At 22.7% G+C, this 21,635-nt stretch overlaps 1 protein-coding gene across 3 annotated transcripts in view; it reads right to left on the reverse strand.

Moving 5' to 3' along the window:
• Positions 1-21,635, reverse strand: part of LOC145835815 (uncharacterized) — a 45,262-nt gene that overhangs the window by 21,993 nt on the left and 1,634 nt on the right. For 2 of the 3 annotated variants that reach the window (XM_082943541.1, XM_082943539.1), the window contains exons 3-6: positions 13,173-13,301; positions 8,640-8,790; positions 3,213-3,387; positions 374-555 (exon numbers count right to left, since the gene is read on the reverse strand). In XM_082943541.1, coding sequence (XP_082799667.1) covers positions 374-555; positions 3,213-3,387; positions 8,640-8,790; positions 13,173-13,301 — 637 coding nt within the window. The remainder of the gene's footprint in view (positions 1-373; positions 556-3,212; positions 3,388-8,639; positions 8,791-13,172; positions 13,302-21,635) is intronic. The other variant, XM_082943540.1, reaches the window with a different exon arrangement.

Here is a 21,635-nt window from a genome sequence, read left to right on the forward strand (position 1 = left end):
CGCAAATACTTTATTAGAGCTTCGTTGCTCTACAGATTAGATGTAAAGAAATTTTAACTGTTTACAATTATTCTCAATATTATTTTGACTATACTATATTTTTGATTTACTCGCGTTATTGTTACCTGATAATTTTAATAACTATTTTTATTTTATTTCAAATATTTTAACAAACCTAGTTTAAAAACTTTGTTATCATTTTATTTTCTAATTAAAACAATACCTACCTATTTATAAAAATATTTTTTTTAACCAATTTTATTTATATTTATTAATTATTTACAATATATATATATATATATATATATATATATATATATATATATATATATATAATTTTTTTGATATTTATAAAAATAATTTTTCAACTCACCGACAACGTCAGTGTTGACGTACACCCTGTCTGAGAACTCGCTTGTGACGTCATTGGAACCCACCGAGTTCATGTGTGACGTCATAGGTTTGTGCGACGTCGTTTTGACCGGCTGTGACGTCACCAGAGGCGTTATGACGTCACAGTGGTGGCTCGAAGGCTGCTGGAGTCGGCTGCTGCTGCTGGAATTGTTTGGAAATAAATAAATAAAAAAGAATAATTAATTTCAAATTTTAAATTATTTATAAATTTGAAGGCTGCTGCTCCAGTTAATATTAGTTAAAAATTAGAACTTTTACTGGTATTTTTTAATCAATTATGAATCAAAGTATTTAGATTTGTTTAATATTTATGAATATCGTGAAAATAAAAATAAAGCATTAGAAAGTATTGTTCAACAAATTACTTTAAAAAAACATTAAAATTTACTTAAAAACTGTATAAAACACTTTTTCACTGGACTTTTTCTAATATAATGACTTGACATTTTTCTTAAGTTTTTTTTATAACTATTTATATTTATTAAAAATGTATTTGAATCATAAGAACACTTTGATTATGGAAAACTTTAAACTACAAGTAATCAATTCTATGTATTAATATAAGTGGTTTAAGTTTAACTTACTTTTAAAATACACAAAATGAACATGCATTAGTTATTACAGTGAAACTAATAAATATATGTGTAGCATTTGTTTTAATTTTTCTAAAAATTTTACTTACTTTATACATTGTCTTAAAATATGTTTTTTTATGTCAACCGACATAACTTTTTTTCTCAACTAAAATAAAAGTTTTAACAACAAAAATAGAGCACATTAATGAGTTTAACCGGTTTTAAAAGTATAATCTTACCAAAAAATAAATAGTGGTTTTATAAAAAGTTAAAACTTTATGTTTTACTATTTTTCAATGAACGGGTAAACTTAAATATAGAACAAAACATAATATGGTAATTAATCAACTTAATTGCTATTTTAACGATTCATTATGTTATAAAAAAAAAGAACAATTGTATAAAATTATTGTATAAAATACCCGTACAATTTTAGTTTGTTAAATTGCGTTTAAAATTTAACTTCAAACTACTCTTGTATGAATACTTTTTGAGTATTTTATGCGTTAGTAACTAGTTTTTTAAAATAACATCTTATTAACTACTGACAAAACAGTTAAAAACTTATTTTGAATAAAAATAGCTTTATGATATAAAAAACTTATATACAAAGTATACTGAAGATTTTTTGTTTGTAGAATTTTATATTCTTTAAAAGTCATATTTAAAGTTATTTTATCTTGATGCGAAAACTTATTTCTTCTAAACTATTTAATTACAAAATGTTTGTACTTAAACTTAAATGTTTGATTGTTATTAAAACCTTTTCGATAAAAAATAAAATCAATTGTACCTATATTGCAAAGTAAGTTGATTTTTAGTCTAAAAGTACGGAAACCACTTTTACTAAAAATTTTTACACGATAATTTAATTTCTAATTTTCCACTTTAATCCGAAAAACCAAAAAATTACTAAATTATAAATTCCCAGCTTTTTATGCAAATTACAATTTATTTTTTTTTATTTGGTTTTTAAAATCGAGTTTGTATGTATAATAAAAGACTAAAATTGTTGAAATTTTTTTAACGACTTTCGTATGTAATAAAACTATAATACGTACTTTTTAAACCTATCTATGTCACAAACAAAAAACATGGAATCTTTTAAATAACCAATAAAATTTTAATAAATAACTTCTTAAAATTTTATTTTATTATTGCCACAAAGTAAGAATAGTACCTTATGAAAGCTACTTTAAAAACTAAGTTAGTAAAATGGCTCAATATTTTTAAATACTCAAAGAAATTAAATCTTTAAAAATTTCTAACTATCTAATTATTATTTTACATTGTGCAGCATTTATATTGTACAGATTCAATTTAGACATAGTTATGCAAATAAAACAAAAAACCAATAAAAAAGCTTATGATCTCTTACTATTTATGACGTAATAAACAAAAAGCTAATAGTCAACTAAAGTATTTATGATTCATATTTATTGACACCTTAAGGCCGCAAGAAAGTATTTTTAAGGATTATGAGCCAATATGAAACAAATAAACCTGTGTGTGAAAATTTATTAAATTTCGGTAATAAAGGAAACAAAACAACGTAAGCGGTAACCGTATTAGTTTTAAAATAACCTAATTGAAAATTTTCGAATTAAAAACACGTGCAAAAGTTTATTCAGAAAAAAAAAATATTTTAGTTTAAATATTGAACGTTAAAAAAAAAATCAATGATTAAACATTTAAATACTTTGTTAAAGTTTTTGTGATTTTTTTAAATATATAAAATAACTTAATTGAAACTTTTCGAAATAAAAACATGTGCAGATATAAGTTTATTCAGAAATAAATAATCTTTAAAAATTTCTGTTTAAGTGTTTGCACTTTTTAAAACAACTTGATTAAAATGAGAAAGCTAAATTTAAACTAAAAAAAAACAAAAACATCTTGTACATAAAACTTGTCTAAAGTTTATTAAAAACTTTCATTAAACTTTTAAAAGTTAATTAAGAACATTAACAACACTTAAAAAATAAATTAATCACATATTTTAAACTTACACTTATAACTCCATCATTGTAAAATCAAATAACTTATTTAAAACCAGTGTTTTTAAATTTAAAAATCCCTGTCTGTATAACAACAGTTTTTATAATTTTTTTAGAATTGTTTTTTTGGTAAGTAACAAACTTATTTTCATAATCACATTTGAACGAACAAATTATTAAACCGATTTTACAACTAATTTTTTTATTTAAATATCAAAAAACCCACCCTCCTATGTAGCTGTTGTCACCGGTCGAGTTTCGATCGAGGGAATTACCCAACAACTCACCATTACTCCGCGAACCATTTGATGGTCTCAAACCATTTGTTGATCTCGAACCATTTGTCATCGTCGGATCTGGTTTGTAAGTCTTCTGGTCGTAATTGTCGTTTTCTGATGGGTCTATAATAATTTTACCATTATTAAACTTATTTTTAATACATTTAAAACTTTGAAATATATAATTATAAAAATTTTTATTATAAAATTGTAGATGTAACATATACAATTTTTAATTTTCAATTGACGAGTCTATTAAGAATAAATATGATTTAATCTAAAACTTAAAATACTCAAATAAGTTTCATAGATTTTTTTTCCAGTCTGATAATACATCAATATGTTTTTTCATTTATTCATAAACTTCAATACAAAAGCTAAGTTTATATTTTTAGTTTAATTAACTATTTTCATTTTTAACTGCCTTCAATAAAAATGAATATTTTTATCAATATTACATTATAAGTTTTTCAAGAATAAAATAATAAAATGAAATCTGAATATTTTTAAAGTTTTACATTCAATTACTGTTTATGTGAGCATACTGTAAGGTTACAAGTTTTTAATATACTAAACTTTACTAGTTAAATTATTAAAAAAACATAAATAATTATGTCCAGCTTCGATCTTTTGAACATTCAAATATTACACACAAATTAATTTGATCGATTACAAAGCAATGTCTTTAAGCTTAACTCTGGAGAGACACTTCATAAAGACTTTGAAAAAAAAACCGCAGGCTATCAAACTAGAATTTTTAAGAAAACTTCAAAATAGTCTGTCACAAAACAAAAATAAGTTGATTGATAATAGAACTCTACCGATGTAGAAACTTAACTCTTTGAAGAAAAATTTAATAAAACCACAAATTTCCCTCAATTATGTCGAAAATTTCAAAAGTTTATTTTATAAAAATATAATTTTCTGTAGTTCTTAGAAAATTATAATAGTCTGTCAAGATTCAAATCATGATTTATTTTTAAACTAAACTGATACAAACTTAAGTTATAATTTATAAATAAAGCCACACAAACACTCTAGTTATATGCAATTTAGTTATTTTTAAACATCCTAGTATACAATTTCACTGAAGTTTTCAGTGAAATTTAAACCGCATTCTATTCGTGACTTTACATTGACTAAATTTGAAGTTTGAACAGGAAAAACATTGTCAAAGTTTAAAAAAAGTATTTTGTTTCAAAAATTAAAAAGATTATAAGTTTTGTAATACAGGGAAGTTAGTATCCTGTATGGTGAAAAGTTATTTTATATCTAATTAAATTTATTTTTTTTTTTATTGTATGTAATTAGGTTTTTTATTCTAACTAAATAAATCAACACATTATTATTGATTTTATATTGTAACATGTTTTCATTAGTGTTAATTAAAGTTAACTATAATTTATTTTAATTATTACTAATTAAACAAATATACAGTATTTTATAGTAAATTGTAATTTTGTATTTTTAATGTTCTTTCAATGAATTTTTTTTTAAGTAAATACTTAGAATAAAAAATTCATTTAGATATCATTTTAATAGTTTTATCACCATTTAGAATGCCATATAATTTATAATTTAATGCAAAACTTTTATCATTTCTAAATTTATAACAATTATTTTATAATCACTAAAGTACAATACATGTAGTCCAATTAAAACAAGTTTCTAAATTAAAACATATTAAAAAAATTTCTACACCATAGATTTTTCAAATACAATTTATGGGAACAAATTACTTTAAACCCTGAAACGTACTTAGTTATTCGTTAACATCCAAAAAGAAAAACACTGCAATACATTTTAAATAGTCATTCTGGTCAGCAAAATATTAATATAATTGAAAGACTGTTCAATTATCAGAACCAACTTTTTTTAAACACTGCAATACTTTTGCTTATACATAAACATCATTTTTTTTAAATACTGTAATACAATATATAAACACCAAATTTTCAAATACTGCAATGCGCTTAGACAACTTTTGCTGAACAAAAACTATATACAGAAATCAACTTTTTTAAATTCTGCAATAAGTTTTCTTATGTATAAACACCAATTTTTTAAATACTGCAATAAGTTTTCTTATGTATAAACACCATTTTTTTAAAATATTATAATACAGTATATAAAAATCAAATTTTTAAATACTGCAGTACAATATATAAACACCATTTTTTTAAATACTGCAATACAATATATAAACCCCAATTTTTTAAATACTGCAATACAATATATGAACACCAATTTTTTAAATATTGCAATACATTATATAAACACCAATTTTTTTAAATACTGAAATAGACAACATTTTGCTGAACAAAAATTATATACAAACATCAATTTTTTTAAATACTGCAATACAATATATAAACACAATTTTTTTAAATACTGCAATAATTTTTCTTATATACAAACACCAATTTTTTAAAAACTGCAATGCAGTATATAAACATAAATTTTTCAAATACTGCAATAGACAACTTTTTAACAAAAACGCGTAATTTCCTGTTTGTAAAAGTTTGCTGCAATAATAATTCGTGTAGTAATTTGTTGCAACTTTTTTATAACTACTTTCATTCTTGCATATTTGGAAAAAAAAACTCACATTTTTTGCAAAAAATGTCATTTTAACACCTTTTTTGCAAAAACTTACACTTTTATAACTTTTTTACAAAATTTTTAACTTTTGCAACTTTTTTACAAAATCTTTTGCGAGTAGTTATTTGCAATTTTCAAAAAGTTTTACGTAGAAATATTCTTTTAAAAAAATTTTTTTAGAACTAATTAAATTACAATTGAATGCAGTATTATTGTTATTTTAAATATAATTTACAAAACAACATGTAAACTTTCTATTTAATATTTATAGCCGTAAATATTCCTGTAAATTTTTGCAAACAAACTGAATTGCTTTTAAAAAAGTTCATACAGCACACTTTTCAAACCATAAAAACTATAGTTACAAATGAACTGAAACGTATTTTTAAACTCTCATTTGCAATTATTGAGATAACTATTAATAAAAGTTTACCTCAATTAATTTTTTATGGAATAAGTGGATGTGATTAGGAAAATTTTATAATAATTTTCAAAATAAAAATTTTGTCAATTAGTTGCATCACTCAAGCTATTATTTTATAATTATAGAACATCGTACTCAGTTGAACTAAACATTTAAAATTTTAATTTTTTGTCATAAACTATTTTAAGAAAAATTTGTGCTTAGAAAAAAGTCTTTAAAATAAAATATTTCAAACTTATTGATCAATATTAAACTTAGTAAATTGTGTTCATCGAAATGTAAGTCGCACCCTGCTTGAATTAAACAAATAAAAAACCAATTTAAGTAGTAAATAAATTAAATTTAACAATCTAAAATTTGTTAGTATATTTCAAACCTCATCAGTTTTTTTATGCTGAAATCTCAACATTTAAAACTTATTCTAAATAAAAAATGTTAAAAACCTTGTTTTACTCAAAAGTCTGCAAAGTTTGATGCTAATCAAAACTGAAACTGAGTTGTCATACAAAATTTACACTAACAAATAAAAATACATCTTTTTTAAATTAAAGCGAGTATTTTACGACTTAATTTAATTAAACGTTTCAGGTTGTCAAATTTGTAGTTTTAATTTGATACAGTGTTTCTGATTAGCGCAGTTAAACTGTTTTGTTTTTTTCATGTAACCCTAATTAGTCTTGATGTTTTGACCTTGTATAAATATATATATATATATAAGTTTGAAAATTAAGGTTTTCTTTTGATGTCGAATTAAAAATACTCTTAGTCTTTTTAGTTTTTACTGTAACATCTTTAATATTTCTTTTTTTATGCCACCTTTTAATTTAGACATACAAAATACAACTTTAAATATTTTTTACATTAAACACAGCATATAATAATCACTGTTGTATTTCTTTAACATTATAATATAAATGATATAAAAACTTTACTTTTGTTAAACTAAAGGGACATCAGAGTTTAATAGTTGTTTTAATGTTAATAAGAACAAAGTTTAAAAAATATTAATTTAAGCTGTTATACTAAAAGTAATTAAACACTCAGAAGTAATCAAAAGTAATTCAGTAATATTTCAAAACTATTTTTATAGTTTTAGAAACTTGCAATAAAAAACTTAAACTTTAATCTTTAGATAAAATCTAGTTGAAAATTTATATCGTCATAAAATAAATAATTATTTTTAATACCGATATATAAATAAAGAACTTTTATATTATTTTAGAAAATTATACTACACCAACATTTTAAGTTCAAATAAGTGGATATTTGAAAACAACTTTGTACAATTTCTTACCAAAAACATTTCAACGAGCTAATTTATCACTATCAAAACAAACTCAAACCTCAAAATACAACCAACTCATTTTTATGATAAGTTAACACGCCCACAAGTATTACATCTTGTACAACAAGTTGACAAAGAGCATTTTTCACAGCTAATGCGTTTGTAATGTTCCTTAGTGGTTGATTTAATCTTTTAAAATTGATCGTAGATGCGATAATGAAAAACTGGTATTAGTATTTTGTCAATACGGCTTAAACTTATGATTCATTTCCAGCTAGTTTTTCAAAATTTTCCCATGAAATTTGGCTTTTTACAAATGTTTGAGTCTAGATAACCTGTGTTTACCAAAAAGGTATAACCCGTGATTCATTTTAAGCGAAGTTTTTGGTGCTTCGTACTTATATTACATAGTTGTATTTACATACGTATTTAAATTCAAAAATATTTTTCAACTAAGTAAAAAATTTTAAACAAAAATGTTTTTAAAAATTTTGTGAAATCTTTTCATCAAAGATGCTAAGTTATTTTTTTCAATTATAAACGTAAGTCTAATATTTAAACTAATTTATATTTTTACTTTGGTTAGTTTAAAAAGGATTTTTTTAATACTTTCATTTGTGAAAATATTTAGTTTTCAAATAATTTTTTGTTTCACACACAACATCTTCGAAAGCTTTTAATACTCATTTTCTAGCGACAAATAAATTTTATTGTCCTCACTTTTCAAGTGTTTATACAAGCAACCACTAGAATGTTTTAAAATATTTTTCCATGAATTCACTTTGCCCATGAAGGAGTCGGTAGTAAAAAATGTAAAATAAATTTTTGACGTTTTTAATGTTTTTTTAATATTTTCTAATAATAGAACTTGATCCTTGGTATATTTAATTCAATTAGAATGAAAATATCTTCAACTTATTTAAAAAATTTATACTCATTTTAACAATATTGCTATATATTTGAATAGGTTGATAAGCCAGTGGTTAACTATAGTTGGATTTTATAGCAGATCGTCCAAGTAAAATTAAGTATACATAATTAAATAAATATTGAAATTTTACTAACCATGGTAAAATCCGCACAACTTGCATAATCTGTTCACCCAAGTTGACATCATCAATTGGTTGTCGGCAACCAAATAATAAGTTCTTTCTTTCGTCACAATATCAAACACGAACCCTTGCTGCTTCGATGCCACAGGTACGTGGGTGTCTATCTGTGACGTAATAATTAGTTTCGTGATGTCATAACGGTAACTTTTGTGATGTCATAGTGGTAAATTTTGTTGTAAATTTCTATAATATTAGGTATAAATCTGTTACATAATAATGGTTTTGTCATGCTACAATAATAGTAAACTTTTTGTTAAAAGATATTTTATACTAGTAGCAAAAAACAACGTTTTGAGAATAATCTGTGCAACTTTTATATATTAAGTATTAAAATATTATCTTATGTTGTCATAATTTTAATTAATAAGGTAAGTTAGAGATGTTACAATTGTAATATACATATATAAGTATAGAGATTCTATCTGTGTAGCCATAGAGGTGTGATACTGGCAAGTTTTTGTTAAAGCACACTTTACAAAAGTAGCAAAGATTAACAATTCAAGTATGAGCTAAACAGCCAGTTTTTCGTGTTAAAACGTGGACATTTATTATCTAATGTCATAAAAGTATTGTGATGTGATAACGATAAGGTTTTGTTTAAATAATATCTTGTATAAGTAAAAGATAAACTGCTTCAGTTTAAGATAAACAGCTTATATAGTGTTTATTATGTTTCATACTAAACTGTGAATACCTGGTATGGTACAAAATTGTATTTTATTATTTAATGGTAAAACTACAAATGTTGTAAAACTTTGTCAAAGTATATTTTACAACAGTATAAAAGATCAAAAATTTGTAGCCTGTATTTATTTCATGTTAAAACGTGCGTACTTGTTGTTATGTGACGTCATAACTAAAAATACATGAAGAAATGATAATTTTGCTACATGAAGACATGATAAATCATTTGATAGTTGTAGAAGTTGATGGAAAACACAAAACTTTTATATTTTTCGTTTATCGTTTATTATGATGTCATACTTAAATATTGTTTACCTGAAGAGTCACTAAAATTGAATGTTATGTTTATCTATGAAAAACCTATAACAAAATTCAAAAGTGTCTATATATTACGTCATAACAGAAAATTATTAATAACTATCTTCCGAGATAACATTACAAGATAAGGTGATAATATAAAAGCTTAAAATAAAATCTAAGTTTATATATTTTACTAATGTTATGCCATTCTTAATATAAAGTAGTATGCGCTAACTAATCAAAAAACTTTTAGATTTTTAAATAAAAAAATATATTTATCAATCTGTTGTTTCAATGTAACAATTGTGAACTTTAAAACTTACAGCTTTTACTAGTAATTTTAATTGTTTTATATTAATAAAAACTGCCATATTTTACTTGTTTTAGTCTGTGTGTTAAAACAATATTTTTTGTTAGATTTATATAAAAGCATAATAAACTTATTGTTAATTTAGTACAAGCTATGAAATTTGTTAAATCAGAAGATACATGTGATTTCGTTTTTAATTTTATAATCAGCAAATGATGTGACATTATCACTAAAACATGTTTTCTTGAAAATAGATTCAAGTAAAACTACAAACTAAATTTAAATACAAGATAATCATTAAGAAGGTTTTCTGATGTTTTTGATGTTAATTAAAGGTGTGTTCTTAGTATGATATCATAGTAGTAAGTTTTATGTGAAAAAATAGGCTTACATCCCAATAGTTGTAAATACAATCTAATTAATGATTTCATAGAAGTAGTGTTGGTTTATAAAACATATGCGCACCCCTATAGTTTAGCTAGTTGCAAACACAAGCGAATGTTATGATGTCATAGTAGTGAGTTTAGTGAGTTGAAAACAAGTTAACTTGCCAGTAATTGCTGTGCTATTAGTTACGCGCTAAAAGCTAATGATCCAAACCTATTTTTATGACATATGTATCTGATTTAATGAGAATTCAATGATTAAAATATTGTTGCAAAATTAAAGCAAGAGTTATAACTGACTGTTATAAGTTGTGAAATAACTATTTAGTTTTAAACATACAAACTAAATATTTTTAATATTTTGAAGATGCTTGTAATAATGAGTCTACCTATGTATAATATTTCATAACAACTATCTTTAAAAGTAAATTTTATAAACGTTTTAAAGATGTAACACAATGAACAATTAAAAAAAAAAGTTTAATTCATAAAACATCAAAAGCGATAGATGAAACTTAGAATGAAATTATACATATCTTGCTAAAGTTTTAAAAGAAATTATTTTATTTAATAAAAATAACATACTTCCTCGTAAATAATTTATCAAAAATCTAAAATAATTGTAGTGTGTGATATAACTAAGCACAAAATTCTAAAAATAAAAAAAATCAAATTGTCTTTTAAGAATTTTAGCATATGTAGCTATTAGTTATACTTTTTGTTATTTAAATAAACTACAAATTCAACAAACATCAAATTAAATTAGTTAAAAGCTCTATCTCAAAAAGCTCAAACATATTTTGATTCCTTGTCGCAATCAACTACCTTAAAGTTAAGTACGACATATTTCATGAAATATTGTAAATATGAAATATTAGTTTTAGAAACAAAAATTAACAAAACAATGAAATAGACTTTAACCGTAAATACTATAAATTTCATGATTTCCGGCCTTAGTCGTAATAAACAATCTTGCTGTTAAATAATTATATCCTGCGGCTACCGTTAGCAGAGACCGGCTTTAATATAAACATTGGTGTGACGTCATAATCAAACGTGTAAACAACACATCAATCTCATAACCTTCAAACACTTTTATGTTCATTTGTTTTTATGGATTGCTGGTGTTTGTCTTTTAGCCTTGTCACAGTAAAAACCGTTGATTTATTATCATTTTGTTTTAATCAATATATGGAATTTTTAGAGTTAAAAAGTTTATTAATGTGTATAAATGCTACATTTAAAAAACGGTTCTTTTATTTATCCTAATACAAAAATAAAGAAAAAAAAAACAGTAAATAAAGTTTTTAATTACTTGTGAGTCTAAATCACTTCAAAAGTTCATAAGCGTTTAATATACTCATACATTTAAAAAACGGTTGATTAAAGTTTTTTGTAACAATAGTAGAAACCAGCGTTTAAATTCAACAGTAAACTAAGTAATTTGTTACTTGTGAGTCTAAATTACTTAAAAAGTTCACAAGCGTTAAAATATACTCATACATTTAAAAAAGATTTAAATATAATAATAGTAGAAACAAGCGTTTAAATTCAACAGTAAACTAAGTATTTTGTTGCTTGTGAGTAAGGTGTTCACAGGAAATCAAAATCACACTCAAAAGAAGAGTTTTGATTTTTACGTAACTGTTCAAGTTAAAATTCTAATTAAAACAAATAAGTTGATGTTCTATTGTACTGTTAGCTTTCCAGAAGTTTTTCGTTTATATTATTAATGAAAATCGAACGAAATGTTATTAATATTGGCTTATGTTACTTAAATTTGAAATATTATCATCATACCAGTATACTTCTATTAAAAACATTGCTGTTTTTTTTAATTATTAGAAATACTTTGAGTAGTACAAACTTGACTAAAATACTAGCTACAGTGTTAAAACTTTATACTAAATCATATAAACTGTATTCAAAATTAGCTAATTTATAACTTTTGATTGCTAACTGGAATTAGTAACAGTATTAAATAAAATAGTTCTGGATACAAAATACAGCACGTATTGAGAAAAGTCTTATTTGAATGCATTATGCATTAGGATTTGTTGTTTAATTTGTATTTTTACTTGTAAGTATTGTTCAAAAATTTTATTAGAATACAACAACTTTTTATATACTTAGTATAATATTCTACTGTTAAAACAAAATTGAATACAATTGTTGAGATTTATGTATTGTTTAGTTTTCTATCGTTTTTTACATTAATATAATCTTACAAATGAATAACTACACAATGCAATATGCATATTATATTTATTAACAGTGCACAAATTTAAGTACAGTTATTTAGATTTATTGTATTGTAGCAACAATTGTTGGCTTTATTTTGATTGTTATATTTTCAAAAAACTTACAAATAAAAATTAAATAATATATGTATATACCATTTTTAAGCTAACTTGAACAAAGTAATCAAGACTTATTGTATTATTCGACTTTCTAGATGTTTTTTTGTTTATAATATTCTCAAATAAACAAGTAAACATGATATCAATTATTAAAATTTACTAACTAGAATACAATTATCAAAATTTATTGTACAATTCGGTTTCCTAATAGTTTGTTTTTGTAATAATCAAATAAACAAGTCAACATAATATTATTTATTAAAATATACTAACTTGGATACAACTATCAAGGTGTATTGTATTATTCAACTTTTTAATTATCATCTATAAATAGTATACTAACTTGGATACAGTTATCAAGGTATAAAGTATAAACTTGATTATAGTTATCGAGGTGTATTGTATTATTAAACTTTTTAATTATCATCTATAAATAGTATACTAACTTGGATACAATTATCGAGGTGTATTGTATTATTCGGCTTTCTGGATGTTTGCTGTTTGTAATACTCGAGAACCGATGATTCCCCGGAAATTCTTCCCGATTTCAAAACGAACCACCTCTTTTTCCAAGCCTGTTTAAAAATTATAATAAAAAACAATAAAATACTAAAATAAAAGTTAACTAATATAATGTTTAATTTTAGTGTTTAATTCAAAGCCCATATAAATCAAATAAGTACAAATAAAATGGTAAATAGTGCTATTATGCTTTTTTGTTTAAGCCTGTTTAAATTTATAAATATTAAAAATAGATAAAAATGAAAACATCTAATTTGATTCAAGTTTTTCACATAAACCGCTACTTTAATAAAAAGACAAAAAATACATTGTTAACAATAATTTTTTTGTCAAAATATAAAAAGAAACGTTAGAGCTTTTTTGTACTAAAGTTTAAATATATCTTATCAAGAATAATCAACAAAAACATCGGCGAAAGTCTGCAGAGCAGAAGCCTGGACTTTCGTATGCCGTGAGACAAGCTCAAGTTTAACAAAAGGGTTGATCATACCAGTCTCAGTCTACCGAAGCTTGTGGTCGGATGATCGAACGGTATGATCAACCTTTTTGTTATCAAGAATAAGTTTAATCTTTAAAATATGTAAAAATCAATTGAGGCTTGAATTTTTTGTAAGAAGAGTCTAAGTTTAAACTTTACAATTTATATTGAAACTTGAAATCAAAACATAAACTTACTTGTGCCTAAACAACTTAAATTGTCGTTTATTTAATTGTTAAACTACAAAACTCTGCTATAAAAATTTAAAACATAGTCTCAAAAAGTTATCAATTTTTTTTGTTATGAAAGTACTTATGAAAAATTATCTTACCTTATAACCAATGTTTCAACTGCGAAACTGAATTTAGTTTACAGCTGTAAAGTGTATTTATAACAGCAAGAATGTTTGATGATGTAATTAATAAACTTTAAAATAACAGATTATTTATTCTGTTTTCACAACAGGCACTCAAATTTGTTATTAGTTGAATAAACTGTACTCAAAAGTTTTATTACATTATGCATACATATAATATTAGCATTGATTTAAAAGTTTAAGTTTAGCAATATAAGTATTTTGTAATAAAATCATAATAATTGTATTAATATTAATAAAATTATATTATAATATAAAGTTCTTTTACTATTACTTTCTTTTTATAAAAAAATTTATTAAGTAGCAATAAATTTTAAAACTTGATAAAATTATATTTATGAAAATAAAACAAAGTATTAAAAGTTGAACTTTTAACTAGTTTTCTGAACTCAACATCATAAATTTTAAAATCTGTAAAAAAAAAAACACATTTACATACAGTTTTGTGAGTTTTAATAATTCATGGAAGTCAAAAGTTACAACTGAAGTATTTTTAGATTTAATGCAAATTTAAAACTCATCTTTTTAGCAACTTTATGAAAAAACAGGATGTTTTCAACTCAGATTTTTACACATCTACGTTTATACTTATAACTTTTTACTTGTTCAAGCTAAGTTTATAATTTTATAAATTCAAAAACATAAATGTTAACTGCAACTATATTCATAAATTAAGTCTTTGAAACAAAAAACTATTTATACTTATTTCAACCTTAAATGTTGATAAAATAACTCAAACTGTTTTTAAAATCAAATAAAAACTGAATTTATTGCAGAAGAAATTAATATGTTTATATTATTCTTTTTTGTAACTCAAATCTGCTATCTGCTTACTCGAACTAATGGTCTTATGCATTATAAAAAAATAAAAGAAACAGTAAATTTTTGTTGCTGGAACTTAATTAGATCTATTGTTTTATGAACTTAAAAACTATTTATAACTGTGTTTGAAAGCTACTCCTCTTTTAAATAAAAGAATACAAACTACATCACAACAGTTATACAATTCAATTTTATAATATTCTTATTGTATAAGTTTGTCTTATTCACTTTAATATATTTTTAAACAATACATTTACATTACACAATGGAAAAGAAAGTGACTTTCGAAACAAGTGAGTTGCATTAATTATTTATATATTTTGTCTTATGATAAAATAAAACACTACTTAAGTTTTTTTCAGAAACAGCTAATGCTTTATTTTAATAATAAAGATAGTGTAAAAATATTTGTTGAAGTGTAAAAATGTTTAGATGAAAAATGTAATAAACATAACTTTTTTTCCTAAAAACAGATAATCAAATAATTTCTATCCAACTAAAGCAATAATGACACCTGTTTTTCTAAAATAATATTTTTTACAATTTTAGAAAAAATTGAAACAGTAAAGTATCATAAAACTATTTTATAATTAAACCATTTAAACAATTATATTTAATTAAAAAACTAAAATATCTAATCTAAGACATCTTGAAAACTTTACTTATACTTTTATTCTGAATAGATTTAAAATTCACACAAACAATTCAAGTTAAAAGTATATTTCTAACTTAAAATCTCAAATGAGCACAACACAATACATAAAACTTAACAACCTTTTCACTTATCAAACAAAACAAGACTGAAGCAGCTTGAAAATAGATCAAACAATTTTCAAGTTTAATTATTAACTGCTTAAACACGCGCATTAGATGCTGTACTTTCTATTTGATTTAAAATAACTTTAATTTATGGTACTTTATGGTGTTTATTCCAGTAAAACAGCCTTTATCTGTTGTTTTACACGTTAAAAAGGTAAACAAATTTATATGTAATTGATCTAAAAGGTTTTAAATTGTCTTTATTGATGTTTATTTTGTGCTAAATATTTTGCCAACTTTTTATTAAAAATAAACACTTTTATAACAATTAATTCAATTCAAACTTTTGTATCCAAAACTTTACGAAATTAAATACAAAATTTGCTTTTTGTAATTAGAAAACAATTAGTCTTGACAATTAAAAACATTTCTAGCTTTATGTTAAAAACTAATAGTGAAATAAAATAAAATTAAAACTGATTTGTTCCAAAAAAAAACAAAAACTTATTTTTGAACTTTATCATTCATTTCTTTTTTATTTAAATTATTTTTTAGCATTTTATTAACTGTTTATTACAGCTTGATTTCATATTTTATATAAATATTAATAAAATCATTAACTTTAAATTTAGATAACTAGTTTACAAAAACTTCCATGACAAATTTTTAACAAAACAAACAATTTATAAGTTTTGTTTATTTATTTTAAAATGTTAACTTGACTTTGAAATTTTTACGGTGCTATAAAAATATTTATAAAAGTTTTAAGTACTAAAATTTAAATTTTTTAAATAAATTTGTTATGATTTTAAAGTTTAGTAGTTAAACAACTATACTAAAAAACGACGATTGAAAGTTTTTTTAAGGCACACAACTACATTTTACTGAACTTATATTTTAATATTCATAATAAAAATGTAAGTGTATTAAAAAATAGCATAATCAAAAGTTTAATTAAAAACACAAACACATCTATTTTGTTTTTATGGTTTTTTTTTTTGTTTATAACATTTAAATATCTTTTGTAAAAATATAGCCCACAAAAAACTTTTTTATTTTAGGTACTATTTAGTATTTTATATAAACATAAGTTTTTCTTATAAAAATATATGATGTAACAAAATTTGTAAAATTTAGTGGTTAAAATCTGAAAAATTAAGCCGACAAGAATTAAATTTGTCTCTGTATTTATAGCACTTAAAAATAACTTGTAAAAAAATAGCCAATAAGAAACTTAGTAAAAAAGTTATTACAATAAAGTAGACCAATAAGAATTATTCGTATCTCTGTATTTATAGTAGGATTATAAATAGAAACAGATAATCTTTAAAGGATGTCCTAAATGACTTAATACTTATGTAAACAATGTAATCCCATATGATAACAAATCAATACAAAATAAAAGTAAAACGTATTGTTGTAAAAACATATTTGAAGAAATACAGTCATTACAATCCATAAAATTAAATTTTAAAAGGACTTAACATTTAAAAAAAGGTTTTTTTTTGAACGATACATTATAGCAAACACTAAAAACTCATTAGACTTTATAAAAAATATTTATGATAGAAACAATTATTATTTTACTTCTTTAGATTAAAAAAATAGTAGTAAGCACCATAGTAATTATCTTATTGCTTTTATATATTGGTAAAACAATTTAAAAAATACCCTTATTAAAAACAAACTACGCATATTTAACTTTTGTATGTACATTTTATTTTACAAAATATTAAGATAGGTTATAATTTTTCTTATTTAAAAACCATCTTGCATAACTTCATTAGTCAAATATTTTATTTGTTTATTCAAAAGTACCCTTACAGATAAATTTACATTCAAAAATTTATTTTCTTACAGCTTGCACAAACGTTACATGCATTCTAACTAAATACAGGTCACAAAATAAACAAAAACAAAAAATAAATCAAATACCAAACAAACTGTAAGTATCAAAGTTTGAACTTTAAAGAAAATCCACAAATTGACTAATACTAGAGCTCTTCAAAGCTTTTAGGTCAAAAATACAAATGTTCATGTGCAAACTAAACCCAAAAATAAAAACTAAATTTGTAATAGTTGATAGTTAAAAATACTAAACTGTTGATGTAAATAAATAGCTTCCAAAACCTTTTTTAAATTCTCACGTGCAAAATTAATACAGGAAACAAAGTTAACTTGAAAAAGCTCAGGTACCAAACTAAACTGCTCTATAATGTTTCAATATAAACATACATATACCTTTCAAAAACGTCAATTGTTACTACAGCCCCTTTAAAACAACATGATAAAATAATTAACATGAGCCCACGTGCTTAAACAGGTATTAAAACTAACGTAAACAAATTCAAACACCCAATAAAACTATTCACTAATCCTAAACCTCACCTTTCAAACAAAATTCCTTTCAAAACATCAGTTGTTACTATAACCCTCTTTTAAAAAAATCGACAACAAAAAAACTCATAAATAAAACTTACAACAGGTAATAAAACTTCGTAAAGTACATTTACCAAACAAAACTAATCACTAATGTTTCAATGTAAACATATAAATCTTGCAAACAAAATTCCTTTTAAAAAACATCGGTTCTTACTACAACCCTCTTTAAACTTGACAAAAAACTCATAAACAGTTCACGTGCAAACGAACAGGTAAACTAAAAATGTATCCAACACAGAAAATATTTCAGCTATGCTGCTCTTGTTCGCTCAACCCTGACTAGTTGGATGTATTATGACGTCACAATATAATGTGTGTGTGTGACCCGACGTGTGTGTGTGTGGAAACTTTTAGATGTATTGTGGAAATATTTAGTTTAAGTTGTGTGTATAAATATGTTTAGCTTAAAACTTAAATCAGTTTATTATGGACAAAAAATTAGCTTTTGTTATAGTTTTGGCATTAAAGTACTTAGTTTAATATTAGAAATTTTTATAACAGACGTTGTACTATAACTATATGCTGATAATAGTTATATATTTTTGAACATAAACCATATTTTTATGTAATACTTTTGTGTAATAAAATATTTTATGTTAGTTATACGTTGAACACTAAATAAGTTTTTGAATATTTTGTAAAAAGTTACATTTATAATTGTTATTATTTTCAATCTAATAGTATAACAATTTCTATATTTAAAAATACTTGAAAATTAAAAAACATTTTTAACTTTTTTTTTAAGTGTCAGTAAACAATTAAATATTTGCTTGTTTATACCAACTCAAGTGCTAAGTTTCATAAACAAATATCTAAAAAGTATACAAGATTTTTCTATCTATTTTTTGTGAATGAACAGGTAAAGCTTATTATTCATTACATAAATTTCTACAGTAGAAAAAACACTTAAAGTATCTTAAGTTTTTAAAAAAGTTAAACAGTTTTAAAGTTCTGGCTTTATAATTTGACACGCTTTAATTGAAAATTTGGAATTTTATACCGGTGGTTTTATACGAATTAACAAATCAATTAAACTTTAGCCTTGATGATTTATCTGAAGTCAATAGCAAAAAATATTTTAAAACTCTAAATGTTTTATTTGAAAGTAGGTTTACAAAAAACGTAGAGTATGTTAAAAACAAAAAATTAAAACAACTAAATAACTAAATCAGTAAAAAATCAATATTAATTGACAGAGTGATTAAATTTTTATCAGCAACAATTTAATTTATTTAAAGTAATGAACAATAAGGTTAAATTTCTTGCTAAATTCAATATTAAAAAATATATAAGTCTAGGGCTAATAAAAAAATTTTAAGAGTAAAAACACGTATAGATAGTACAACGACAACTTTATTTTTTTTTTTATAAGTCATAAAGTGAAAAATAAAATTTTAAACAAATAAATGTTTATAAAATAAACAAACATGATCAATTTTAAACTTACATTTTTTTCTTAAAAATAATTACGAAATAAACTTATTTAATTTATTATATAACTATATTAAAATAGATTGAGAACTTTATATATATATAGTTTAGGAACGTTTTTTTACATTAGAATATTTTAAACATTAAATGCTTAAAAGATAAAAGACTTAGCTTTTTTTTAAGTATTACACAATAATATTTTAGAAACTGAAAACTTTCCATTACAAAATAAAATGCCACGAAACTTTTAATTAATAATTCAAATTCTTTTAACATTTTTCAAATATTAACATATTTTTAGATGCCTAAGCTGAAAGTATTCAAAATTAAAAATATTAAAACTATATATATATATATGAATTACAGTTTTTATTTTTATAAAACCTTAATTTTTCAATGTTTTTTTTTATAGATAGATAGTTATGGATTACCACTAAGCTAATTTAATTAGTACCTTTACAAGGTGTACAAACAAAGTTTTTTTTATTTTAAAAAGTTATAATTCCTTTAGAATAGTACAAAAAATACATAAAAATTTAAACTATTTTTCATAAGTGTTTTTTCATATATTCATATTAAACCGTTTATACATTGAACCACTAAATAACTGAAAAATTAAAATGTTATTGTTATGTAATATAATATAGTTATAAAACATTTTTCCCAGCATTATCATAAATTTTTAGACTTTATTAAAAATAATTTTATCAATACAAAGTTTTGTAACTAAAATTACTGTTTTATCATTTTAATAAAACCTAAATAATCATTTAAATTTAAAATTTAAAAAACTAGGTTTAAAATTGTATATAGTGTACTAAACATTTTATAAAAACTATTACAACAATTCCAATAGATCGAATTACAATATTTTACTAATCAAAATTAAATCATATATATGAACTATACAAAAGTGTTGTTATTATGTATAAACTAAAAGTTATATGTTTTTTAGTTATAATATAAATATTTCGACAGAATTTTGGCTTTTATAGAAAGTTTGCAATTAAACTTTGAACTCTATACTTAATAGCATTTTAAATACTAGTATTTTTGAAAACAGCAGTTAAAACAAAGTTGTTTGAAATACATTAAAAACATACATACATAGTTTCTACAACAGATAATAACTTACAAAATCACTAACTGCTTCAAAAAGATCAGTGACTTAAATGGTTATTAACTTGTTAAAATTATGTTTTTATTTATGACTTTTATGGCTATGCATGTAATAACAATTTAGTTATGTATAAAATAATCTTAACAAATTTCAAGTTTACTGCAACTAAAACACAAAAGACATATCTTGACAAAAAATACATTAAAAACTATTTTATGCATTTGAAACTTGCAGAAATACTCAACTGACAAACCTAAGTTTATAGTAAACTGTTTTGGCTACTTTCAGCATCGACTGTATGAAAATAAAACTGTTAAATATTTTATATTATAAAGGAGATGCATATCCTCTAAGAACTATCACATTTCCCTTAAAATGGATGAATGGTTTTAAGGTAGTCTGTCTTTGAAAATAAAAAAACATTGTAATGAAAATGGTTTCAATTTAATGGTTTCAAAATCTCTTTAGATATTTTTTTTTTAATTTATTGTTGTACTTTCTGTTAAGGAACTATATTTATATAGTGATCCAAGCAAATGTGAAAATAAGTCTAGAGATATGTCTCTAAAAAGATATTTCTGCCACATAATTTGTTTCTCACAAAAGATAATAAAACAATAAAACTAGCTTCCCTAGCAACAACTAACTATCAACTTAAGTATAGTAAGTATTCTAGCCTTTGTTCTAATTTCCGTTGAGGAAGTATATACATATATTGTGATCCATACATATGTGAAAATTTATCTGGAAAAACATCTTTATAATCTTTTATAATCACATAGTTTTTTTTCTTCTAAACAACAACAATACAGTAAAACTAGAATGGATTTTCCTAATTGAGCTAAAAAACCTAACAATCTGTTTTTTATTCTCACTAACCTTTAAGATTGATCAAATAAATTTACTTTTGTTCAATTTGCATAAGATTATCTTAAAACAGATTTTATTTGCCAATAAAC

Source organism: Thalia democratica, chromosome 5 (assembly GCF_965202585.1).
Source record: "Thalia democratica chromosome 5, ktThaDemo2.hap1.1, whole genome shotgun sequence".
NCBI lineage: Eukaryota > Metazoa > Chordata > Thaliacea > Salpida > Salpidae > Thalia > Thalia democratica.